Source organism: Macrotis lagotis, chromosome 7 (assembly GCF_037893015.1).
Source record: "Macrotis lagotis isolate mMagLag1 chromosome 7, bilby.v1.9.chrom.fasta, whole genome shotgun sequence".
Lineage (NCBI taxonomy): Eukaryota > Metazoa > Chordata > Mammalia > Peramelemorphia > Peramelidae > Macrotis > Macrotis lagotis.
Window position 1 is genome coordinate 74,228,792 of NC_133664.1, and position 27,560 is coordinate 74,256,351.

The following is a 27,560-nucleotide window of genomic DNA, read 5'->3' on the forward strand; positions in this document are numbered from 1 at the left end:
CAAAAAGCCTGATTCATTGTTAGAGGGTTTTAATATATAATAAATAGTAATGGGAAATGCATTTTTTCTGTCTCTTTCAAGGCTACATCTTTGGGAAATTGGAGGTGAAACCATTAAGTAATGTGCACATATATTTTCTAGCTTGATGGTTTGTAGTTCAGTTTCTTCAGATGAATAGAATTTTTGTCTTGTTTGAAGTGAGTATAGACTAGCTTCCTTAGTAAGATGAGTTTTTCAAAAATTGCATGATAGAATAGAGAGTAATTGCTAATTTTCACTTTTGCTAATCAATTAGAGAACTTGTCTGTTCATGGCTTAGAAAGTGCTATAGCAGATAGTGTAATCAACTGACAGGCTATCTAGGTGTGAGGGTTGATGGGAAAAAGAAGGCTCCTGAGCACCTGTTTCTCCAATTTAGAATTTGTTGACTACTGAAATTTGGTAGCATCATGAACTTAAATTCACTTTTGCTAAACTCTCTGATGTTTCCCCTCTTTCCAGAAAAGTGAAAGCATATATCACCCTGGATTTTATTGTTAGTTTCAAAGTTAGGATATTTGAAGGTACTTCCTATGACTTGTTGCAGAGCATTCAATGACATCCTTGAAATTGTCTTAAGATCGGCCTCTAACCTTGGAATCAAAGGATGTCAGAATTGGAAGACAGCTTGGAGGCTCTTTGGACTAATCTGTTCTTATATAAAAAAAATTTTTCTCCAACTTAAAAGTGGCCATCTAATCTCTGAAAATTAGAGACAAAGAGAGATATGAAGAGATAAAAGTAGAGACAGACGGAACCTACTACTTCCCAAAGCCCATTCCACTTTTTGATAGTACATTATCAGTCATTAGGAAGTTTAATTCTTTATGTAACACCAGAACCAACTCCTCCCCATCCCCCAGAAAGAAATATTTCAGTTTCAGTTTACTCTTTGGTTCCACAGCCACTGAAAATCGTAACTTAGGAGCCTTCACTAAATTATTTAATTTTTGACAGTCAGAAGACACAATATTTTCCCCCAAAGTGGGGGGGGGCATTTTCTTTCACAAACATAGGCAAACCTTAGAGATATTGCAAGTTTGGTTCCACACCACTACAATAAAACAAATATTGCAGTAAAGTAAAACACACAAATTTATTTGTTTCCCAGTGCATATAAAAGTTCTATATATGCTACAGTCTGTTAAATGTGCAATAGTATTATATCTCAAAAAATGTATGTATTTTAATTAAAAAATACTTTATTGTTAAAAATGCCAACCAACATTTGAACTCAAAAAAGCATCTTAATCTTTTGGTTGATGGAAGGTCTTGCTTGTATGTTGATGGTTGATGACTTTTCAGGGTGGTGGTTGCTGAAGGTTGGAGAGCTGTGACAATTTCTTAAAATAAGACAACAATGAAGTTTGCTGAATCAAATGACTTTTCCTTTCCCAAAAAAATTCTCTGTAGCATGTTTGATAGCACTTTACTCATAGTAGAACTTATTTCACAATCAGTTCTCTCAAACCCTCTCACTACTTTATTAAGTTTATGTTCAATATTGTTGTGTCTCAGAGAATAGGGACACCAGAGCTGCAAGAGGGAGTTGGGAGAATGTCAGCTGGTAAAGCAGTTAGAGTAAACACAACAATAAGTTTTCTCTCTTATATAGAAGTGGTTCATAGTGGCCCCAAACAATTACAATTGTAACCTCAAAGATCACTGTTAACATATCACCATAATAGTTATGATAATAATGAATAATTTGAAATGCTTTGAGAATTACCAAAATGTGACAAACTTGATGTGAGCACATGCTGTTTCATGAACCTTCAGTCTGTAAAAAACAAAACAACTTAATATCTACAAAGTGCAGTAAAGCAAGGTGCAATAAAATGAGGTATATCTATATACTTAAATCCGTTGAGAACAACAATTAGACTTAGGGAATATGTGGAGAAGCTTACAGATTGGAAACACTTATGGTCACATCTCATACATGGAGGGAGAACTCATAGCTTTGACAATGTAGGTTGGTCATTGACTTCTGTTAATATTTTTATGCCATTCTTGCTAGTCTTCTGGTTGCTGTAGTGTGTTAACTTCTGGACATTCTCCACTGATATTCTACTCGTTATTAGGCATGTGAATGTAATATTTCTCTTTGCCTACCATTGTTGAGTGTTCAATTAAGTATTTACAACTCTTCTCCAAAAGATGAGTGGGTTCTACCATCCCTTTCTGCTTAGAGCCCTGCAGTTGAAGTTTCAGTTCTTTCAGTGTGAAAGGAAGATCCTTTCTAATAAGTCTTAGTATTCATCTGAGGGTGGGGGGGCATTTTCACCATTAATCAGGGGATCTGTGAGCTCCTAGAATGGAAGACTCCAAGAAGCATTACTGTCTTGTGGATCACAAAATAGCCAGCCAGCTATGTAGAAGCTATAGGTATCCAGGCTGCTTTTGACCCCACTTCGCTTACTTACCAGAATCAAATCTGTTTCCCAATTCTCCATCTGATTTAGGGTTTAGAGTCCATATAATTCCTTTTTAATTTTTTTTGATGGTCAAATTCCATTCCCCACTGAGTTACATTCAGTGGCAGCCTTTTCTTTCTTTCTTTTTTTTAAAAAATAAATATTTCATTTATTTTTCCAACCACATGCAGTTGTAGTTTTTACCAATCATTTTTACAAGGTTTTGTTGTATAATTTTTCTCTCTCTCCCTTCCCTTGATATAAACTGATATAAGCTCTATAATTATAACCATGCTAAATATAGATCAATATTGACCATGTTATGAGAGAAGATTCAGATCCAAACAGAAGGGAAAAAAACATCAGAGAGGGAAAAAAGAAATAATAAATAAAACAATTTTTAAGCTTTGGTCTTCATTCAAACTCTAGTTTCTTCTCTTGATATGAATGGTATATTTTCCATCACAAGACTTTTTACAACTGTCTGATTATTGTACTGCTGAAATGAACAAGTCCATCATGTTTGATCATCAGCCTATGTTGTTAGTGTGTTTGATGTTCTTCTGGTTCCGCGCATCTCATTCAGCATCAATTTAGTGCAAGTCTTTCTAGGCTTTTCTGAAATCCCTTCCCTCATGATTTCTTATAGAACAATAGTGTTCCATCACATGCATTTACCACAATTTATTTAACCTTTCCTCAATTGATGGGCATTTCCTCAATTTCCAATTCTTCAATGGAAGCCTTTCTAACAAACTCTGTATGTATTTGAAACTTTACAGTTTTCCTCAGATTCCCAGTATCCTTTGGGTCTTTCATAGAACTGAAAGGAGATAGGCAAGAATAACAAAAAAATCCAGGAACTATAGTGAGTTCTTACTTACTACCTTAATTTGCTGTTTCAAACTTTATTTCTTTATTTTTTTGTTTGTAATTGACTACATATCTCCCAGACTTTGAGCTGTTTTTAGTTTAAATCTGGTTCTGCAACTTCTAGGTATTGTTTACTGTATCTAGGTGACTGACCTCTGGAAATGGAAGGAGGAAAACATCAGAGAGTTTAGCAAAAGTGAGTTTAAGTCCATGATACTACCAAATTTCATCAGTCATCAAATTTTTTTTTTAGGTTTTTTTGCAAGGCAAATGGGGTTAAGTGGCTTGTCCAAGGCCACACAGCTAGGTAATTATTAAGTGTCTGAGACTGGTTTTGAACCCGGGTACTCCTGGCTCCAAGGCCGGTGCTTTATCCACTATGCCACCTTGCCGCCCCTATCAAATTCTAAATTGGAGAACCAGGTGCTCAGGATCCTTCCTTTTCCCATCAACCCACCGTTGCTTGCTGTGTGCTCTGAGGGCTGGGCTCCACTTGCTCACTCTGGCAGAGGTCCCCCGCTGTTCCCCCACTTTGTGCCGGTGCTCCCCGGGGTGCAGCTCAGGAGACTCCCCCGCTTCTGTGAGCTGTGACTCCCAGCGCCCTGGGGCTGCCTCCGGGAGGCTGAAGTTCTTTGGCTCTGGCGGGCCGCCCCTCCAGCAGGCCGCGTCTCTGATCCCAGGGAGCAGAGCCTTTCTGCTCTTTTCCAGGTTACCTTGAGTAGGAGAACTGCCTCATTGGGTGGGTCCCTCTGTGGGTTCTGTCTCTCGAAAGTTTAGTTAGAGTCCTTAGTTTATGAATTTTATGAGAGAGTGCGTAAGACACCTTGTCGCCAACTTGGCTCCGCCCCTAACTTCCAATTTTCCCAATGGTTTTTATCAAAGAGAGAGTTTTTATCCCGATAGCTGTATTCTTTGGGTTTTCAAACAGCAGATTACTATAATCATTTCCTGCTACTGCACCTAGTCTATTCCACTGATCCACCACTCTATTTCTTAACCAATACCAGGTAGTTTTGATGACTGATGTTTTATAATGTAATTTTTAGATCTGGTAGGGCTAAGCCACCTTCTTTTGAACCTTTTTCATTAACTCCTGGAGATCTCAACTTTTTATTTCTCCATCTGAATTTACTTACATTTTTTTCTAATTCATTGAAGTAATTTTTTGGAATTTTGATTGGTAGGACACTAAACAAGTTGTTTAATTTGGATAGAATTGTCATTTTTATTATATTTGCTCAGCCTATCCATGAGCAGCTGATATTTGCTCAGTTATTTAAGTCTGATTTTATTGTGTGAGAAGTATTTTGTAATTTTTTTTTCAAAAAGTTTCTGAGTCTGCCTTGACAGGTAGACTCCCAGGTATTTTATATTGTCTGAGATTACTTTAAATGGGATTTCTCTTTCTAGCTCTTTCTGCTCCATTTTGCTAGTCATACATAGAAATGTTGAGGATTTATTAGTTTGTTTTATATCCTGTGACTTTGCTAAAATTGCAAATTATTTCTTTAGCAAATTATTTCTAATAATTTTTTAGATGATTTTTTGGGATTCTCTAGGTCATCTGTAAGGGACTGTTGTGTGTGGGTATACTGTAAACCTTTATCACCTGGTGTCCTCTAGCACCAGAGTGTTATTTTACTAAGTGTCATGGGAATGAAAGTAGACCAGGGACTGGGGAGAATATGTAAGCACTTGTATTCTGGTAAATAAAAGGAGATCTAGGAGTACTTGGAGAACTTTTCATCCTTATCTCCCACCCCTTCACTGTTCACCTAGGTAAGGATAAGCTAGCCGGCAGTAACCTAACACCTCCTGAGCAGTTAGTCTAACAGGAATATAACAGTCACCTGCAAAGAGTGAGAGTTTTGTCCCTTCCTTCCCTATTCTAATTCCTTCAATTTCTTTTTCTTCTCTAAATGCTGAAGCTAATATTTCTAATACAATATTGAATAGTCGTGGTGATAGTGGGCACCCTTGTTTCACCCCTGATCTTATTAGGAATGCCTCTAGCTTATCCCCATTGCATATAATGCTTGTTGATGGTTTCAAATAGATACTGTTTATTATTCTATGGAACAGTCAATTTATTCCTACACTCTCTAGTGTTAGTATGAATGGTTGCTGTATTTTGTCAAAAGCTTTTTCAGCATCTATTGATGTAATCATATGATTTCTTTTAGGTTTGCTATTGATATAATTAATTATACTAACAGTATTCTAATATTGAAACCAACCCTGTATTCCTGGAAGAAATCCTACTTGGTCATAAAGTATTATCCTAGTGATAACTTGTAATTGTTTTGCTAAGATTTTATTTAAGATTTTTGCATCTATATTCATCAGGGAAATAGGTCTATAATTTTCTTTCTCTGTTTTAACTCTTCTTGGTTTAGGTATCAGCACCATATTAGTTTCATAGAAAGAGTTTGGCAGAGTTCCGGCTTCACCTTTTTTTCCAAATAGTTTATATTGAATTGGAGCCAATTGTTCCTTAAATGTTTGGTAGAATTCACTTGTGAATCCATCAGGCCCTGGAGCTTTTTTCCTTAGGGAGTTGACTTGTTGAATTTCTTTTTCTGAGATAGAGCTATTTAGGTATTTAATTTCCTTTTCATTTAACCCAGGCAACCTATAGTATTGTAAATATTCCTCCATTTCATTTAGATTATCAAATTTTTTGGCATAGATTTGGGCAAAATAATTCTGAATTATTACTTTAATTTCCTCATTGGTGGTGAGTACACCTTTTCATTTATGATACTAGGAATTTTGTTTTCTTTCTTTTTTTTTAATCAAATTGAACAGAGGTTTGTCAATTTTATTGGTTTTTTAAATAAAACCAGCTCTTGGTTTTATTTATTAGTTCAATAGTTTTCTTGTTTTTGATTTTATTAATTTCTCCTTTAATTTTTAGAATTCCTAATTTGGTATTTAACTAGGAGTTTTTAATTTTTCTTTATTTTTTAGTTTCATCTTTAATTCATTGATTTCTTCTTTCTCTAATTTATTCATACAAGCATTTAAAGATATATTTCCTGACAACTACCTTGAGTATATCCCATAGGTTTTTATTATGTTGTTTTCATTATTGTCATTATCTAGGATAAAATAATTAATTCTTTCTATAATTTGTTGTTTGATCCACTCCTTCCTTAAAATGTGGTTATTTAGTTTTCAATTAGTTTTAGGTCTGTATCTTCCTGGCCCAATGCTGCATATGATTTTTACTCCATTATGGTCTGAGAAAGATGTATTCACTATTTCTGCCTTTCTGCAATTGATTAATGATCAATTTTTTTTTATGCCCTAGTACATGGTCAATTTTTGTGTAAGTGCCATGTAATGCAGAAAAAAGGTATATTCTTTTCTATCGCATTCAGTTTCCTCCATAAGTCTATCATGTCTAGGTTTTCTAACAATCTATTTACCTCCTTACCTTCCTTCTTGTTTATTTTATAGTTAGATTTATCTAAATTTGAGAGTGGGAGGTTGAGGTATCCCAATAGTAGAGTTTTGCTATCTATGTCTTCCTGTAACTCCTTCAACTTCTCCTCTAAGAATTTGGATGCTATCCCATTGTGTGCATACATATTTAGTATTGAAATTATTGTTTATGGTACCTTTTAGGAGGATATAGGTTCCTTCCTTGTCTCTTTTAATAATATCTATTTTCACAGCTGCTTTGTCTGACAAGAATTGCTACCGCTGCTTTTTCACTTCATTTTGCTCCTACCTTTTACCTTTATATGTATCCGCTTCAGATGAGTTTCTTGTAAGCAGCATATTGTAGGATTCTGGTTTTTAATTCACTCTGCTATTCACTTAAGTTTTAAGAGAGAGTTCATCCCATTTACATTAAAAGTTATAATTACTAACTCTTTATTACCTTCCATGTTATCTTCCCTCTTTTTGTGTTTTCCCCCTTTCTCCCTTTATCCATATTTCCCTGTATTTTGTTTCTGAATACCACCACCTTCAGTGTGTTTGCCCTCCTATATCCAACACCCCTCCCCCTTTTTTCCCTTTCTCTTTGCTCCTTCTTTCTTCTCTTCCTTCTGTTGATTTCCCCCTTTCTTCCCCTCCCCTTTTCCCCTTTTAACACTTTAAAGGTAAGATGAAATTTTATTTCTTAATTTTGATAACCAATTAAAATCTGCATGGCAATCAGCCCATCAACAAACACTTATTAAGTCATAGTATATACCAGACACTGTGGGAAGACCTGAAGAGAAGAGAGGATGTGAGGAGAAAGAACTTGTTTTTGTTTTTGTTTTTATTTTTATTGGAAAACTCTCTTGTTTTTTGAGGAGATCCTATAAAGAGAACTTGGTGTAGTTTTAAGATCAATTATTAAGGAGAAGACAGAGAAGGGGCTAATATTGAAGAAGAATATGAAGGCTCTTCATGGTCCTTAATTATTTATCTGGAGTGAGGTGATTTCTTTGAGACTTAAGTTGATATTTTGAAGGTTTGATGAGACATTAAGGGATATTTATCTCATTTGTTAATTTTATGAATATTTATTTTAAATATTTAAAAAGAGATGAGACAATTTCTAGTAGCAAGTGAGGCTTCTAGTTCATTAGATAATTAGTATTTCATAAATTAGAGTGAGAGCTCAAATTAATGAGAAGAAATTTCAAGGTTTGTAATGAGGAATATTTTAATCAAGAATACTCCCAAATTACTATAGAGAACAAATTAAATATATAACAATACCAAAGTCAGGTGACCTACAATTGAATGTGATCAGACTCCAGACTCCATTTGTGTGTGCCACATTGTCATAGCCAGTTGACTTCAAGATTCATTCTTTCTCTGTGAATGAAAAAATATTTTAACTACCTTTTTCTTTGCCTGAATACCATGGTTTTGAATCAGAAGCAGAATGTTCTGCTTCAAATCTTGCTGCTATTGTGCCCTCAGGGAGACACATTAATTGATTCTGTGTGTGTGTGTGTGTGTGTGTGTGTGTGTGTGTATGTTTTAATAACCTACCACATTTACATTCACTATTGAAGACACTTGGGAGAGTAACAAAAGGAATAGACAACCTATAGCTTTGAGCTGATGGAGAGATTTTTGATTATAGCAATTATTACAATGATGATTTTCCATTTCCTAAGACTTTCATCTCTCACTTCGTAGAATCCTTGATACAGAATTTCTGAGTTGGAAGGGACCACACATCATACATCATAAATAGTTAATATACCAGTGATAAGTTCAGAACCCATCACCTTCTGTGATGTCCAGTTATGATTTTGTTAATTTTCATTGTTAAAACAAAAGATTTTCTATCTCAAATTTGGCTCTTCTGCCCATTATTCTAATTTTGTCCCCTGATGCTATGAGTAAATCCAGTCCTTCTTCCACTTGGTTGCCCTTTACCTAGTTGAAGTTAGCTGTCATGTACTTCCCCTACCCTTGCAGGTTTCTCCAGGCTAAACATTCCCAGGTGCTTGAGCTGATTCTCATATGATATGAACTGGATTGCTCTCATGACCCTAAAAGCTGAGTCAGGAGAAGTATTCACTATTTTTTTCCTTAAAAAAAAACTTCCCATAAAATTCCTGGAAACAGTAGTGGTATAGCTTAGAAAGATAATTATTGATTGATGCAAGTGGATTGTCTATCTCTTTCAATCAACTCCCTATTCAAGGTGATGCTGAGGAGATGTGATCAGTTAATGTATGTGAAAATGATTTCTCTACTTTGATAAGCATTGTTTTGGACTTAGAAGTTATTATACTTAGAATTATTCTTATTTCATTTCATTTCTACTCATGATTCCTCAGCTACTCTATCGTTGTCACTTTTGAGTTTTGAGGGTGAGAATGAGAATGAGTTGCATAATCTCCCTTTAAATCAATCTGGTGTTTGGACCTCCTCTGTAATGCTTCTCCCTTTCCCATTTACCAGCTCCTTTTCATTCTGTCACCCCATTTTCTGCTTAGCTTGCTCAGTTTTTTAATTTAGTCAACCTGTGTAGTAACTGAGAAAAGGGAGAAAAGTGTGAAGTTGGAGAAGCAAAAACATCCTCTTTATCAGGAGCAGATATTCTTTGAGTTCTGGACTTAGTAACAAAAGCCAGCAAAGCAAGGCAGCACTCTCTTTGCATTTCCTTATAGAATGTGGTGGCCTGCTTTTCTTCATTTAATACTTCATTTATTTTTACTTCTATAGAGGGGAACATATTATAAATCTTCTCATCCCTGAAAATAAAAGTACTCTTTGTCCTACTGCTGAAAGCTTGTTATCAAATTGTATTATACTGATAAATAGACCATCATGAGACAGGTTAGCTTGGTTAGCTTTACCTTAGTGGTGAAAGGCCATAAAATCACCTTACTGATGATTAGACCATCAAGAGACAGGTTTGTATGTATCATATTGTCACAAATTTGTTTTCAGAAAATCATATATTGACGCTTTGCCTGGTATTAAATTGTCTGGAGTACTGTGGTACCTTGCTAATATGGGAGGGGCCCACACCCACAAAGCCAAGTTCTCCCACAGTATCTAGGCCATTACTAGAAGTTCTTGTTTTCTATTAAGTCAGACCTTGGAGGAGAAGGTGACAAGGGTTATGGAAAAGGCAAGAAAGGATATCTTTGTACAACATTCTCCACACTATAAATCAACATAATGTGCATTCATGCCATCATCTCATTTGATATCATAGCCTTCTTTGATTATGGACTACAGTCATTATCTATCTATTATATATATCTATCTATATATGTACAAATATATATCTATACAATATACAAACATATATGCATCTGTATATGTATGTGAGCATGTGTGTGAGTGAATTTTCCTCCTCTGCTATCGCCACCACTGGAAAACATGGAACTACGTTTCCCTCCAATGCAGTTTTCTTTCCTCTTCCATCACTGAATAGTCATTTGAAGCAGTGACTTGTCCTTAAAAATTTTAAATGAGGTCCAAAAGAGGGACCAGCTTTTAAAAGAAAAATATTCTCAAAAGGAAAGAAGGCTGAGTGGTGCCACTTAACTCTGCTCTATGAAATTTGTTTCTAAGGGAAGAGGAAGCTCCATTCATTCCCCTCCTCTGGCTAAAGAACAGCGCAGGATTGGAAACCCCGAGATCTGAACTCTTATCTGAGCTCTGACAAGCTAGCTGTGTATTAATTAACTTGGAGAAGTTAACTCAGTATGTGAGACATCTTCTGTAAAAAGGGAATTGTCATAGCCTATTTGTTTGCTTTACAGATTGGTTGTGAAGAGCAAATCAAGTAATTTATATAAAAATGCTTTGCATTATGCAAAGCATTTTTATATCTAAATGCAATGTGATTTTTGTTGTTCAAGGTCTTAGCAAAGATGCTGAAGTAGCTTGCCATTTCCTTCTCCAAAGAAAGTCATTATTTGCATATTACATGGCCATCATCTTTTCTTTATTGATAGAAGGAGGAGCCAATTCACGTCTGAAAAACCTTACTTAAATGTATTTTCTTTTCCTTTGGATCAATGCCTACTGTCTCATAGGTATTGGGAATTTCCAGGGTGAAATCACCCTTTACTAATACAAGATCAACAACTTATTAATTTAAGAATATGAGAAAAATGTCTTGGTGCTCAGAGGTTAAATCACCGGTTCATGGTCACAGACCTAGTATTTGTCAGAAATTGAACCTGAAACTTGGACTTCTTGACTTGAGGATGAACCCTTTATCCTCTATATTATGCTGCCTCTGAAATAGGGTTTATTAATAGTTAATGAAGGCTTCTATGAAGATTTGTGTAATTCTTTGATGTAGCCAACTAGAGCCCAAGCTTGTTATCTTGATTCTGGAATATGCCAATATACATGGGAAGTACAACTTGGAAGCGACCAAGCTAGAAGGAGAGAAACACATTTTTTCATCTCCTCCCCCTTCATGTCGAGCTTAAACTTAATTCAGGGATTCTTTACAAATGCAATGCTCATAAACTAAGCAGATAAAATGCATTCACCAATCATTTTGGCTCATTCTGTCACCATATTCCCTGCTTTCCCCCCTTTCCTTTCCCTCCCAACCCCATTTGAGGAAAGTGGTTCAAGTCTGACAAGCCTATATCAAAAGGCTATTGGAATTTTCACATTAGTGTGTAGAAGTAAATGGAAGATGTAATAAAGTAGTTATAGAGACTTAAAATAATCCAACCTGGCCCCTTTCTCCTTCTGGAAAATTAATTTTTTAAACCACAAGGGCACTTGAGATGACTCCTGTAATCAATTGGTATGAACTCACCCAAAATGTACCTAACCATATAGCTTATTTCTATTATACCCAGGAGATGAAACAGTAATAGAAAATAGGTCATTAAGATTGCTTCTTGAGCCTTCATATAAAAAAATCACATAAATAGTACAAATAGTAATAAACCTAAAACAGGTCCTTGTGCAGAGCAGCCCTGCAAAGGGCCCAGGGCATCTCTCCCTAGCATTGTCAATACCCTGTCAAGCAAACCTATTTCTCCTCTGAGATTTTAAGTCTCCAGGATAACTCATCCATCCTAACTCTCTCTCTCAACTGGAATGAAGAAGAAATACATCTCCCTATAGAGGAAAAAAATGCATTGTGCCATAACAACTCTGAGGGATGACTCCACTTAGAAGCTAATGATTTGCAGCTATGTTGTACAAAGATCAGACCAGAAGCAAGTTGTTCCATCTAAGCCAGCACTTTACCTTGTCCTTTTGAATTTCCAGACTGGGCATCATTTTACCCCAGCTACCCTGTCAGCTTGTCATCTCTAACATTCAGTCTAGACCTGATATCTGCCTCTCTTTCTGGCATCTCCAAGCACCCTCAGTTGAAGGTGGTAGATGCCACCCTTCTTCCTGTCTTTCTGATCACACTCCTGCCTTCTCTACTTCACTGGATGACATTTTCATCTGTGCTCTTTTCTATCCTTTCCTCTTCCAAAGTAATGTCAGATTTTTGTGGCCAGAGACCCTTTCATTTATGTCTTTGTATTCTTTGCATCTGCCACATGTTGTTAGCTACCTTAATAATTAATTGCCGGTTGGATTGCATTGCAGTTTTGGTGAACTGTGCTAAAGGCTGTGCCCTTGTTTGTTTTATGCTTTATTTTTTTTTCCCATGGTATACTAGGCAAGTAATAAATGCTTGCTAACAGCCTAAGGCTGGAGTAAATTTCATTGGACTTATGTCACATAAGTCCTGATCAGCCTTGCACTTAATCTTTTATCTTTTTCTATATCAAAGCAATACTTTCCCTTTTTATCATGATCTGTTTTGTGTATATTCATGTGAATGAATTAGCTTTCATTTCATTTCAAATATTAAGCTTTCATTTTTACCTCCTCTTTTTCTTCTAGTCATGATAGTGAGATAATTAATATCATACTGTTATACTTCCTGAAAAGATCAATCAGTCTCTTTAGGGCCCCCAAGACATATGCTCCTTAACCTTACAGGGAAACCTAACTTCTGTTTAAAATATAAGCAGAATCCAGTTTAGTTGAATCTTGGACTTGGTAAGAACCCTCTGTCCTTGATTTCCCTGACCATTAGAGTTTTGGGTAACCCAGATTTAGAAGGAGAAAACTAGCCACAGAGGCCAGATGGGAATGATTTTCCTTGCCTAGATACCTAGAGACTCACAGTCAAGCCACATTCTTAGCAGGAGCTGAAGACTTTTAGCCTACCTTATTAAATGTCCACAAATCAGAATTGAATTTCACTTGTCAGGAAAGTTCCCTGTTAGAAGGTACACATATGATTTAAAGAGTTTTTGAGTCTCTCTTGAAGTCTGTGGTTACTTAGAGAAACCATTGACCATCAATTTATTTAGCTTATTAATTATGCAGAAACTCTGTTGCTTGGGGATTTTCATTTGTCACAGTAACCTATGTTTATATGGAGCTTTAATTCATATGTGCTCCTCAAATTCTGTGAGGTATGATGGACTCATATTCTCCTTTATTTTCCAGGAGAGGAACCTGAAGTACAAAGAATCTTACTTGAGACCATATAGCTAGTTAGTGGCATAGTCAAGACTAGAACTCATGTCTTATGACTCCTGGTCCAGTCTCTTTCTACAGCCAATGTTTCTCTATGTTTCTGTTAATTATATATTTTAATCAGATCTGGTTAAGAGATATCTTAGATACCTTAATAGGATGAAGTTTCTCATCTTTGAGAGCTTCTATTATTAAATATTAACTCATTCTTGTATATACTTAACAGAGAGCTATATAGTACAAAGAGTCTATACAATACATGGAAAAAGAATTGCAGAATATTTTTAGTCAGAAAGGATTTCAGTGACCAATTGGTCCAAACCATACCTCGAAAAAGAATCCCTGCTATAACATATACAAAAGTTCATCCAACTTTTCTGTTTAAAGACTTCTAGTGAATGGATTTCATTACCTTCTGAGGCAGATAATTTTGCTTTTGAATAGTTATAATTGCTGGGAACTTGTCCTCTTATTACTCCCACTTCTGCTTTGTGGTGGCAAGGTAGGAGAAGGAAGAGAGGGAAAAAAAGAATAATGAATCTAGAGACTCTCACAGATGATAACATTTCAGATACTTAGTTTTCTTTCTCCCTCAAGTCTTCTCTTTTCTTGACTAAAAAGCCCCAGTTCCTTCAGTTGATATTCCATATGGCATAAACCTACATACAGCTTTTCACAATCCTGTTTGCCTTCCTCTACAGATACTCATTCTTAACAGTGACCTCCTTCTGTCTTTTCCCCAAAATGAAGGCAGTATTCCAAATGTGGTCTGACCCAAATAAGAGTATAGAAGGACTAGCACCTCTTTGAATCTTGGAAGCTGGGCCTTTTTCAATCAAATCCAAGGTTGTCTTGACTTTTGTACCATCTTCAATATCTTGCTGACCCATATGGAGTCCAGTGAAAAGTCTCCTATCTGCTTCAGACAAAGCTGCCTAATCATGCCTTCCCCATTTTGTAAATGGGAAGTTGACTTCTTAAAAATTAGATATAAGATCCGATATTTATCTGTACAGAATGTTGTCATATTAGAACCAAGTTAATGTTGTAGCCTATCAAAATCTTTTGGGATCTTGACTCCCATAATTAACTGACCCAGCCATTCAGCTCATACTGATTCCATTTAATTGTACCTTTCCAATCTATTCTATATCTCTCTATTTTTCACAAGAAGAAAATAAGGTACTTTAATAAATGTTTTACCTAGATTTTTTTTACATATCTATAACCTTTATTTGATTTACCAGTTTAGTAACCCTAGCTCTTTCCACCCTTCAAAAGAAATCTGATTGGTCTAACACAACCTGTTTTTGACAAAGCAAAATGATAGCTCTTTGTCATCATTGTTTCCTTATTTAGAAATTCAAAACAATTCTAGAATTTCCTCAGCTCATTGGCCTGTAGTTATCTATAAGCTTTATTGTACATGAATTTTGGAGATTTTTGGAGTTGAGACATGAGGTCTCTAATCTCAGCTTTTACTTCACTAGTTCACTCTGGGATTTTGAGGTAAATTACTTAACTCTCTCTATTTGACAGTTTCCTTATTTCTAAGCAGAGATGTTTGGATTCTAAGGTTTGATTCAGCTCATGGATTCTAAGCCTTAATGATAATAATATTCAAATACACAAAAATGATATAATTATTTTAATGAATGACTCACAAATAGATATGAAAATCTATATACGCATATGGTCATTTTGAAGGGGAAGGCACTATGAGCAAGTTTATTGTTCTGATCAAGGATTATTATTTGAACAGTTTTGCCACAATGGATTAGAGGAAAGAAAGCATCCCAGCTTCCCCTAGGTAATGATTGATTCAGATGAGGCTGAATTTGAGGAAGTCATTGAAAGAAGGAAAAGAAAGTATTTGTGGGAAAGGATAGAAGATGCAGAGGGACTATTGCCTAAGTGTCAGGACAGAAATATATTTCACTTAAGTATGGCACAGACACTGGTCAGTGGAGAAGTTGGAGAACAGGGCAACCAACTAACATGGAGAGAGAGAATGAATGAGAATTTTATGGCTGGGGGTAAGTAAGGAGCTTAGTCTTAATAGAGCGGGTCTGTAAGGTATGTTGTCAGTTACCAAGGACTGTGAACTGAAGCAGTCAAAGCAGAAACCTTGGTATTTGTATTGCATACATGCACGTGTCAAGTCTGTCTTTGCCATAGATTCCTGTTGTTCATGTTTGTTTGTTCACATCCAGTTTTTTTTAAAAAACTGAAATGTTTTAGAGTATCAATCACATATGCTGCGAAATTTATTTTAATCATGAGATCATTAGGTTCTAAAAAGAAGGAGCAAAATGGCTTGCATTCATAAGTTTTCCACAGTAATTTGAAGCTGAGTTGAAGGCTGGCCAGCCATTTTGTACATTGGGTTCATCTGCTTTTTCCAACCCTAGATACCCTTCAGTCCTGATATGGAACTTGTCTGCTTCCACAGAAACTAGGAAGGAAGGGACTCAGAGCACCAGCCTAGCCAACAGTTTCACCACCCCAAGGCAGGCCCACTGATGATGGCATCTCAGTGTTGTGTAGTCTCTGGACTGGGAGCGTCTGGTTCTCTTTCCTGCCACTGCTGCTGACCCAATCTGGGACCTCCAGAAAATGCTTAAACCTTCTTGTGCCACATCCCTTCATTTGTAAAAGGAGATGTTGGACTGGAAGTCATTTTATGATTTTCAGACTATGTATATAATGATTTTCTGTGGTGTAGCTCCTTGGTGGTTATACCAATTTGTAAATTGCCTCATGTCCAATAGAAACTCATTAGTTCAAACTGGAATATGTGAGATTTTTGGACACAATACTCTTAGGAACTAAAATACCTTTGAATATTGAGTCCAATGATTTTTATGTGATTAAGGCCTTTTGTGGTTTTTGTCAGATTATTTTAAAATATAGGCCTAAGGTGAATTTTAAGTTTTAAAATCATTTTTCATTTAACTACATAGTGTCAGTATCTTGGTTTATAAAATAAGTTGCATTTGAAGGGAATAAAGCTATGCTGCTTAAGGTGATTCTCCAACTGGAAGTTTTCACAAATTTGAGTGGGCCTTTTTTTCCACATCTGCTCTTTCTTTGTGAATTATGGTTTGTCATAGGGTGTATGTGAGCTGGCTACAACAGATTGAAATAAGAAATTATTTAGGAGAAATGATATAAATGTTGTTATCTAATAAAAATATAACCAGAAAAAAAGATGGGTTGGACACATAGCTAGATTTAGCAAGGGATTAATGGATGGAGTCTTACACTCCATTGCCTACATTTATATAATTGGAAAGTGAGGAAGGCAACATAGGTGGACCTCATGTGGTGAACTTATCAAAGGTTGGACAGGTATTATTGAATGCTATCTGAATTAGGAGTTCCTGTGTCAATGAGCTCACAGATCATTTGAAATATTTTCTCTTTTGAGTATAATTATAAAAATATATGTAATTTAGTTTGATTTTTCTTTGTATATTTTTAATCTTTTAAACTTTATGGCAAGTTACATTTGCTATTCTTAGGGAAATCCATCTGTGCAGCTTATGGTATCTAGTCATATAAGATTATGTCTTCCATATTCTCTTTCAGCCTCCCTCTGTTGCATATATACAAAAAATATTCTGAAGCTATAGCCAGCATCTTTAATTAGGTTGTTTGGCAAGCAAAATAATATGTTTATTAAGTTAGTAATTATGCTACAGTAAGATATACATATACATAAATGTGTGCTATGTTGGCATATGCATATGAAAATTCACATTTATTCAGAATGTTTCAAGAATTAAATGTTTTAGTAAAGTAAAAATTGAATAATTTGGCTGAGTTAATTGTATATGTATATATATAATATACATTGTTTTATGTATATATTGTTTTGTTATATGCTTGTGTGTTCATGAATATTTATACATACCTGCACACAAATCCATACTATACATATTTACATATGCACACACACCAGACATGGATTACAAATTTTCAAAGAATCGGAATACAGTAGCCACAGACTTTTGATTTCATAATCAGACAGTGTCTCAGGGTCGTCTCTATAAATACCAGTTACCATTGTTCCAGATCATAAATTTGGGTGGCATACCAGATCTGCCTAAATTATGATGACATGTGACTCATCCTGTGATGGGGGAGGTAAGAGAGTTCTTGGTATCTCTTTATTTTCTTACTGTTTATATCTTTCTCATAAAAGCAGAGTGTGGAAAAATTTATTTCTCTATAACTCCTCCTCCTCCCTCAAAGAAGATTTCTAGTTATTGAAAGTTTTTAATTGCTTGGATTTCAGTTAAATGGAATTAAGATTAAGTATGCTAAAAACTCTAAATTCAACTTAATATGACAAGTTGTATTTAAAAAACTCAAATGTCGTATAATTGATGATTGAGAAACTTCAAATGTGAAATAATTTGAAAACTTATTCCCTTGACATTAGTAGCTGGTATATCTAAGATTTTTGTGAATCAGCAGTTAGCACTGGGAGTCCCATATAAGAGCAAGGAAGAAGTCAAACAGCCAAGCAACTTTTCCAAGGTGAGGCTTGATTTTGTTTTTTCTTGTTTTGGCCTCTGAAACCTTCAGGTTCTTTGTATAAGCTGTGGCTACTCTGTGACATTCATTTTACTTAGCTAATGGAGGTAGTTCTGTGTAGCCTGTGGAAGGGGGGGGAAAAACAAAGTTGATGAATGGAAAGGGCAGAAAGGCAATCATCCTTTCTCCTAGAGTCTTCCACACTTCAACCTTGAGAGGGAATGTGTTCTAAGAGGAAACAGAAGTCATTTACTGCTAATTTTGCTCCGTTCCCTTTTTCCTTTAAAAAAAATCAAGCACTAATGAACAATTTTGAAAGTGTTTAGAACATGGAAATATATCTGTATTTTTGCCTTTGTGTACATAAATTGGTATTTAGTGTTTTGATATATATTATATTGCTTGAAATAAAATGTACATTTCTTAATTTTCATCAGAATATTTGGCACCAGATCTTATAGTCTGCCACTCTTACTAACTGCTATCCCACAGAAGCTTCAAAGACATTTTTGCCATTTTTAAAGTCACTAAAATGTGGATACCATACCCACTTACTGAGAGAATCATTTATACATATTTAGATTTTCCTAATGAGACTGTTAGAGTTTGAATTCTGTCAACCTGGAAATGTCAAGTAAAAGTTGACATTTAAGTTGTAAGTTGGACTTGATCAGTTCTCCTTCTGTTCTTTCCTCAAACAGCCCCAGAAAACTGAGCTTAAGTAGTCAACGCCCAAGTACAAACACTGCCTTTTAGATTATGGTTATCTGGGGCAGCTAGGTGGTACAGTGGATAGAGCACTGGCCCTGGAGTCAGGAGGACCTGAGTTCAAATCTGGCCTCAGACACTTAATAATGACCTAGCTGTGTGGCCTTGGGCAAGCCACTTAACCTCATTGCCTTGCAAGAACCTAAAAAGATTAAAAATTAAAAAAAAAGATTGTGGTTCTCTGATTGTGGCTAGCCATGATGGAGAGGAGAGAGCTCTTGAATTCAGGAAGACCAAGGATGTTGATTGGATTTCAGATGTTTATGATGTATGAAATGTGTGATCTTGATATTGAGAAACAATTGCCCAAAACCCTAAATTCTCCCTAATGTTCCTGTTGCATTAAACATCATATGCTTTTATAATTAATGATTAAGAGGTACTTAACCTCTTGGCTTGTTTCCTTTGATAATATGAGGCTAATAATAACTACTTCACAATGTTATTATGAGGCTCAAATTAGATAATGAATGCAAAGCACTTTGTGAGCTTTAAAGCTCACATATTATTATAAATATGACAACCAGTATTCAGGAAATATTTTGGTAATTCTGTAATAGAGCCTTCTTAATAATAGCATATAAAATTATTGTTTTGAGGACTTATGGTTCCCTCAATTATGGAAGATAAATTTTAAGATATGAGTTTGCTTATTATTCATTTATCAATGACCTTAAATGTTTGCAAGTTTCATAACTTTTTAATACAAAAGAAAACTTATTTTAATATGTTAGTTTAAGGATAATGAATGAGGCAACTGGTTATATATATATATATATATATATATATATATATGTAGGTCTTAAAAATCCCCTTAAAATCTATCAAACAAGATTGATTGTATATAGTTGTTTGGATATGAAGAGACCAGGCACTGATTTCAAGCTCCCTTTGGGCTAATTTGATTATTTGTCAGAGAACATACTTTAACTGTCAAGATAAACACAAAACCAAATGGAAATTTGACTGCTGTCCAGAGAATCTAATTTTTTAAAAAAAATCCACCTTAGAATAAGAATTAAACAGCTAGTGTCTGCTGATCACAATATCCAGACAGAATCTACTTAAGTTTTAAATTAGATGTCACTTATTTATGACTTACATGATTTTTTTCCTCTTATCAGTCCCCATCATATATAACTTTCTCAGTTTTAATTTTTACCAATGCATGAGCTCAATACTTCAGTAAAATGCCATATTGGTCCCTCAAAATGTACATAGGTTAAAACTATAATACAGCCTCTAATTATTCTCCTAGTAAAAAGAATTGACAACTTTGGTAAAGGTCATAGTAAGTATAGTAGTTATTTGATTTGAAAGAGATAAGTTTTTAAAAAGTTCCTTTGTCTTTTTTCATCATAGCTTTAGGGTTAGGAATAATACATATGAAATGTAGACTTAGCTGAGCAGCTTATTGTCATAATGCTCTGAGGACAAGTTTGTAATATATAAAAAACAAAACTGAAATTATTGTTTCTTCTAAAAATATAGGACTTCATATTCCTCAAGATATTTTTCTTCTTCCCTTCTCCATCATCAATTATCATTCAACCATTCATTATATACTGGAATTATAATATATTGGAAGAATGGGGTGTGGTGGTTTTATGTTAAGTTAGAAGGTTAGCCATGACCTCTTATTTGCCCTCAGCCTTCCAAAGGTATCAACTATTCTTTCTTTCTTCATACCCCTAAAGGAGAGGTTTCCCTTTGGAAAAAGAAGAGATGTGGCCACAATCCCACCCCCCAATGTCAGACTGTTGATTCATTTGCTTAGAAAGAGCTGGGTTTGAGTTTTTCATTTCATTCTAAGAGGTTGTTAAAATTAATCAGTAATTATATTTCAATATCTCCAGATCCCAGCCAGAGAGAATATGCTTTCTAAAATAATGCAGCTGTAAATCTAATTTTCTGTCCTCCAGGGAGCTCTCTGCTTTGAACAAGGATGAACATAATTTAGTAATTCATTGGTTGTGACCAGATTTATCCTATTTTAAAAAAAAGTAAAAAGGAATGGTAGACAAATTCTTATGAGAGAGTTCAAAGGGATGAATGTGTGTGTGTGTGTGTGTGTGTATACTCTTTAAAGGGATTATATATGTGCACACACTCTTCTTGTTAGAGACAGAGAGGGAAAGGGAAGAAAAATTAGGGAGGGGTCACTCTTGGTGATACAATATCTATTCCAATATACTTACTGCTCAATTATCCCACACACATTTCATGTGGATCCCATGACTAGTGAGTGATATCTTCTAGATGGTTTTTCTCCCAATCATAATAGTCGCCAAACCTTGCATTCCCTTAGTTGCCTTCATGTTTGCTCTCTGTGAAGATGGGTCCTACCTGACCTTGGAATTTTCATTCATCCCTTCCATCTTTTGGGAGGGGTCAAATGAGAGAGGACTAGCTTGTCAGTCAGAGAGTAGTCCTTGTTATCCATAGACTAAGGGCATCAACCATCCAAAGGATGGTTGAAGTTAGAGTTTCTGGACAATTTCTATTCACATTAGTTGATGTCCTTGCATTCTTGACATAGTTCTGTACACAGGTAGTCTAAGCTTTGGAGACTAAATTACTCTGTCACTCTGATTTACCTGGTCCCTGCTAATTTGGCATTCCTATGGTCTCTTCGAGAATGATCCCTCCTTATGATGTCTGTTCCCTCTGATCAGAATCTCAAATTTAAGGATTCTTCTTTTCCTGTATTTCTTTAGATAAAATGTAGGGGCGGCTAGGTGGTGCAGTGGATAAAGCACTGGCCCTGGAGTCAGGAGTACCTGGGTTCAAATCTGGTCTCAGACACTTAATAATTACCTAGCTGTGTGGCCTTGGGCAGGCCACTTAATCCCATTTGCCTTGCAAAAACCTAAAAACAAAAAACAAAATAAAAAAAATAAAATGTATATAAAAATAGTGGAGCTAGGGTCTCCTAAGTATAAACTATAGCTAACAATATTGTTTTCTAAATACAATTATTTATTCAGAGAAACAACTATGTTGTAGTCTGAATTCAAATCAAAACATACTATTTAAAATTTTCTTTTTTTTTTTCTTTCTTGTGGTTTTTCATTTTGGTTCTGATTCTTCTTTCAAAATATGAGTGATATGGAAATATGTTTAACTCAACTGTGCATAACCTGTATCAGATTGCTTTCTGTCTTGGGGAAAGGGGCAAGGAAGGGAGGGAGGGAGAAAAATTTGGAATACAAAATTGTAGTAAAATGAGGGTTTAGTAAAATTACTTTACAAGTAATTAGAAAAAGTAAAATAGTATGAAGATGGAAAAAAAAATACTATGGATGCTTGTGATTTGTTGTGGGCCAACTCTTTTCCAAACCTGCTTGACTCTCCCATTCTCTTCTACTACTTTTTGCCAATCCTACTTTTCCCTCCTCATTTCTTGACTTTTATCAATTTTTCTTTAACTGCTTAGCTGCCATAATGGCTTATATTTGGGGTTGTAATTATTTCTCAATGTGAACTCATACTGTTTTTATTTTTATAGAGTTTAGAACTATAAGGGGATTTAGATCATTTAGTCAGACCTTCTTCATTTGTTAAGGAACCTAAGGTCTAGTGCAGAGGTGGGGAACATCTGGCCCATAGACTATTTTGTCTGGTGGTGCCAAGGCAACTTCCTGTGGGACTCAAAATTCAATAAATCACATTTTGGGTGTGAATCTATTAAATGTTTGATCAAATATAGCAGGGGAAATGACATAATATATATCTAAATGACCTTTGGCAGAAAAAAAGGTGTCGTCCCCCCCCCCCCCCCCCCCCCCCCCCCCGACTAGAGATACACTGATTTCTCTAAAGTAACATCACCAATATTTAAGGCCAGGTCCTTTCATTCCTTAAAAAGAAATTCACTTAAGAGTTTGACTTACAAAGGCTGACATCCTATATTTGGACCAACTAAATTTATATAAGATATAAGCAATTTTTCATTTCTTGTGCTTTTTGATGTATCAGCTTATAACACATGTTAAAAAAAGGATTTTGTCTAGGACTTTCCATAACTTAGATCAATTACTTCATTTTTTCATCTCTATCATAGGTCTAAAAAGCAGAAAGGTCAAGTAGACAAATATTAATGTAACATGCATCTTCCATTAAATATAATCTTATAAAGCCTATGTTAATGGCCTCTAGATTCCAAATAAACCCTTAAGAACAGGAGAGAGAGAGATTTTTTTTTTTTGTGAGTGAACATCACCATCGAAGGTGAGTATGTGTTGGGGGATTCTTTGAGAAGAGCATTCACCAGTGTGTAATTGTCATTTTGTTTCCTCTTGTTTCCTAGCATCCTCCAGGACAGATGGGAAGGAAATACAGCTCCTGTTCCACTATTTTCCTAGATGATAGCACAGTCAGTCAACCAAACCTCAAGTATACAATTAAATGGTAGGTATTCGGATCCATGCCTTAACTTCACATGCTAGAATGATAGCTTAAAGAAAGTGTGTGGATTTGTGTATGTATCTACCTGCATGTGTGTATGTATGTGTTTGAGGAATCATCATATCAAAAAAAAGTTGAAAAAGTGGTTATGTTTATGAAATAATATGAGACTTATGGACATCTGGGATTAGATCACATTTTAAAAGAAAGGACAAGGAGAAGAGGGTGAGTGCTCTTGATCCCTTGTCAGGGCAGTGGTCCCTTCTAATTTCCAGTGCCTTTTATTCTTTCTTTCAGGGTTGACAAGCAGTAGCAACCCAATTTCTTGGTGGTCGAGATGACTCGTGGGAGATAAGGAGTAGCCGGGGTCATGGGGGGTTAAGGGACCAATACTTATTGATGGTTGCAAATTCTTTCTTCCTTTTTCCTCTTTTTTTCTTTGTACCTTTTTATTCTTTCCATTTTCTTTTATTCTAAACTTAGCAACCATCAACAAAAAACGTTCAAATAAAATGGGAACTGATTACACACAATTAGAAAAAATTTTTTAAAGGAATTTTTGTCAGACGTTCCTTATTTTTGTTAAAAATTCAAAGTATTGGCATTCTCATATCCTTGCATGCTTCTTCCTTCCTACATTTTCTTTTTGAGGCCATCCTAGCACAATACTCTTTTGGTACCTTTTCCTCAGAAAAATGTAAGGATGTTTCAGGATGTTGAATATTAAGAGCAAAAGAAGGTGGTGAGGAGACAAGCATACCATAGTGATGGGAGCCCTGAAGTGACCCCTAACCATCTTTGCTTCTAATCCAAACTCTGACACTTGGTGGGACTATAAGCAAGCCACACGACCTCGGTTAGCCTTAGTTTCCTCATCTATTATATAAGAAAACTGGTTCTATGAAGAACCTTCTAGATCTAGCATTCTGAGACAACATCTTCGAACTAATAGTGATGAACCTTTATATAGCACTTCAGAGTTTACAAAATGCCTCCTTTCCAACAGCTCTAGGAAGTGAGTAATCTAAGTTATCATTATCTCCAATTGACAAATAAGAGACCATCCACAGGTGACATTCCTTGAAATCTGTGGAGAGGAGCTAAGCCCTGAGACAGCCAGTAAGACACTCCTGTCTTCTTCTAGGAAGATATGTGTGTGTGTTTGTATAATAGACACACACAGATGCATGTGTACTGATACATGCTTATACATAGTATATGTATGTATACACATTTAAAAGCTGTTAGTTCTTTTTAAGACATTCAAATTCTCACATGAAAAATGTCACCTTTCATTGATCTGGGTCTCCAGTTTGCACAATCCCATTCTTGGTACTATCCCTGATATCTGTAATAATGCAGGCTAATAAGCTAGCAAGCATGCCTTGAGCTCCTGCTGTTTACACAACACTATCTTTGTCAAGTTATTTATGGAAATGTAGTCTATTCTCTTGTTGCTTTGGGGTTTTTTTTGGGGGGCTCAGTAAGTTGTATTGATTATAAACCTCTGTCCCGTCATTCATGATGGAAAGAGGTACTTGCAATAGCTTGGCTACCCTTTACTTATTAGTGCATGAACATAACTGTTGGAGATTGTTTTTTTTGGAGGGGGTGCAGGGCCTAAGTTGTTGCTGCCAGTAGAAGGAAGATGAGAAGCTGGAAAGCATTCTCTCATCTCCCTGGCTGAGACTTGAGGAAAGCACAAAATACAGAAGCTCCAGATTTTCCTTTGATCCTGGGAAACCTGAAGAGATTTAGAATAAGGCAGATACACCTTAGAGAAAGTGATCTTAATGGTTGTCCCCAGGCACCCTGCCTAAACCCCCACATAAGTACTATTCCTGAGGTTGCTGGAGGTTTTTCCATTACACTTTGTTATACTACTTGAAATTTTCTTTTAGTAGAGGTTCTAGTGGGCTATCAATCATTGATACATTAGTGTGAATTAACTAGGCAGTTAGGCTATTTTTCCTCCTAATACCTGAGATCATTTGCTTGGAAGGAAGACCTTTGATTAGAAAGCAGAGGGATAGGTAACTTGGTAATGTAGAGCATTTTGGGAGCAAGACTGGTCTGAGACCATACTGTAGTTGAGGCTGCATGTTTGTGACAGATCTCTAGAGAAAAGGTCCCAAGAGGAGGCAGAGATAGGGAAATGGAGGATTCTAAAACCAAATACTCTTTTTTTTTAAAGTTTTTTTGCAAGGGGTTAAGTGGCTTGCCCAAGGCCACACAGCTAGGTAATTATTAAGTGTCTGAGGTCAGATTTGAACCCAGGTACTCCTGACTCCAGGGCAGTACTTTATCCACTGCGCCACCTAGCCACCCCGAAAACCAAATACTCTTACAAAATTTTACCCACTTCTAGGACTTTCTACTCTAAAAAGGGTAAGGAAATTATCTTCTCCCTTTTGCTTCTCATATTTCTTTTTGTAATACATGACTCCTGATCTTAGAACCCTAAAGTCATATTGAAATAATATTAATCTAAGACCTAGTCTTATAATTCTATGATTCTTTTTTTAAAAGTGCTTTTAAAGGTCTAAAAGTAGATGGGAATATTGATTTTCTTTTAGTTCTGGATGCTTTACAATTCCCCTTTCTTAAAGCAGTAATTGTTAGGAGTGGGGAAAAAAATGATTCCCAGGAATGGAATTTTATTTCTTGTAAGGAAAAGTTAGCTAAAAACTGGAGGTATTTTGAATTCATATTTCAGATCATTAGATATGTGCTGATTAAGAGAAACTTTCAGATTACTAGATATATACTGATTAATAGGAAATTAGGAAGTTCAGGGCCTATTCCACACTTCTAAAACTTATGTTCTGAAGGGCAAATACCATGACAAGTCATGGAAGGAAGGCTTCCTGACAAAGTTAGAATACTTGTCTGCATGGACCATTGGCACAGTGCCAGTGTGCCACTTCTCTTAAGCTCAAACAAAATCAAAACAAACTAGGTGATCTTTGTAGATCCTCAAATCAAAATAAAGGAGGGGGGGGGGGAGTCATTTTCTTGCCCAACACCAACTATTTGGAGATTTTTTTCAGCCAAGATACAAGTAATATATTTAGAAACATTTCAGGAACTAAATGAAGACTAATGAGATTACTAAAAGAAGATAATTGTTTTAAAAGGAAAAAAACCTAGCAAACTACTAGGTGACTTAATTTGCATGTTCTCAATTGGAGTCCAATTGCAAAGTTTCAGGGTAGTAGATAATAGAGTAAAAAACCCTTCTAGGTGTTTGGCTATGGCACCTGGAAATGACTTTTAAATATATAATATGCTCATGTTTTAATAAGACCCTAGTATTGATAGATGGGGGGAACCTTAGGGACCATCTCATCCAGCTTCTTCATTTTATCAATGAGGAAACTGAGGTTGAAAGAGTGGACATGACTTGCCTACAGTCTGATTGTAAGAAGCAAAGCTGGTATTGACCCTCAAGCCCCCTGATTCCCCATACTGTGCCAGAAAAGGATGATGTAAATAGCAGCATCAGTCAAGGGAGAGAGAAGCAGTTGTATTTTTTTCCAAACCATATTAACTCTAGATGTGATTTCTAAATGGCGGAATGGTATGCAAATGTAGACATTTATAGTCAGATGGTGTTTCTTTCCATGTTCGGTTCCTGATTTTTAAAAAATAAAACATTAACTCTTGTGTTTTGCTTTACAGTGTAGCACTTGCAATTTATTATCACATCAAAAACAGGTATGTGGCTAACAAATATCTTTCCCAAGACATTAAAAGAACCATCTTTGTACTTTTTCCTTTCTCAGGCTATAGGATGTGTATCTTTAAATTATATTGCTATAATTCCTTATGTCCTCTAGCACACTTGTAATTCTTTCTATATAATACACAGCTCCCCTTGAAATGCGTGGAATCTGCCTATATATATAATAAGAAAAAGACAAGCTGCTATCGTGAAAACACCCCTAGTTGCCCTCAAATGATCAGAGTAGATACATCTTCTGATTATTCCCATTCCATTGAATTAAAAATTCCCAGATTATGGAACTTCATAAAGAAATTTCAGTAGGCATTTTTCACTAATGGGAAAACATGGTTTAAAGTGAATTTAAGTACAGTTTTACATGTAGTCAGAAATGTTTATTCTGGGGGATTCCCCAGATTTGGAAGTTGATTATGAGAAAATATTCTATAAATGGAAGTATTTCTGTTTTATACTATAATAATAATAATCATATTCTTATTTTAATTGTAATTAATTACATAATCATATATCATACACGGGTCCACATGGAACTAACTGGACAATGCATTATTTTTTAAAAATAACAAAAAACATCTTAGTATTGTCTCATGAAGCAATAAAACATAAATGAAAATCAGAACCTTTCCTCGTTTCTTAAATTTGAAATTCTTACCCATGTTTCCCAATCTTACCCAGGTTGACCATTTAAACTCCAAAAGACATTGTAGCCTTCTTGTTGATATTGTTGATATGCCAAAACGACTTTGCAGTAATCTTTCCAAGCAATT

At 35.5% G+C, this 27,560-nt stretch overlaps 1 protein-coding gene across 8 annotated transcripts in view; it reads left to right on the forward strand.

Moving 5' to 3' along the window:
* The window catches only part of CCNY (cyclin Y), a 319,673-nt gene that overhangs the window by 255,728 nt on the left and 36,385 nt on the right, over positions 1-27,560 (forward strand). For all 8 annotated transcript variants that reach the window (XM_074193197.1, XM_074193202.1, XM_074193204.1 and 5 more), the window contains 2 exons: positions 22,951-23,051; positions 26,730-26,765. In XM_074193197.1, the coding sequence (XP_074049298.1) occupies positions 22,951-23,051; positions 26,730-26,765 (137 nt within the window). The remainder of the gene's footprint in view (positions 1-22,950; positions 23,052-26,729; positions 26,766-27,560) is intronic.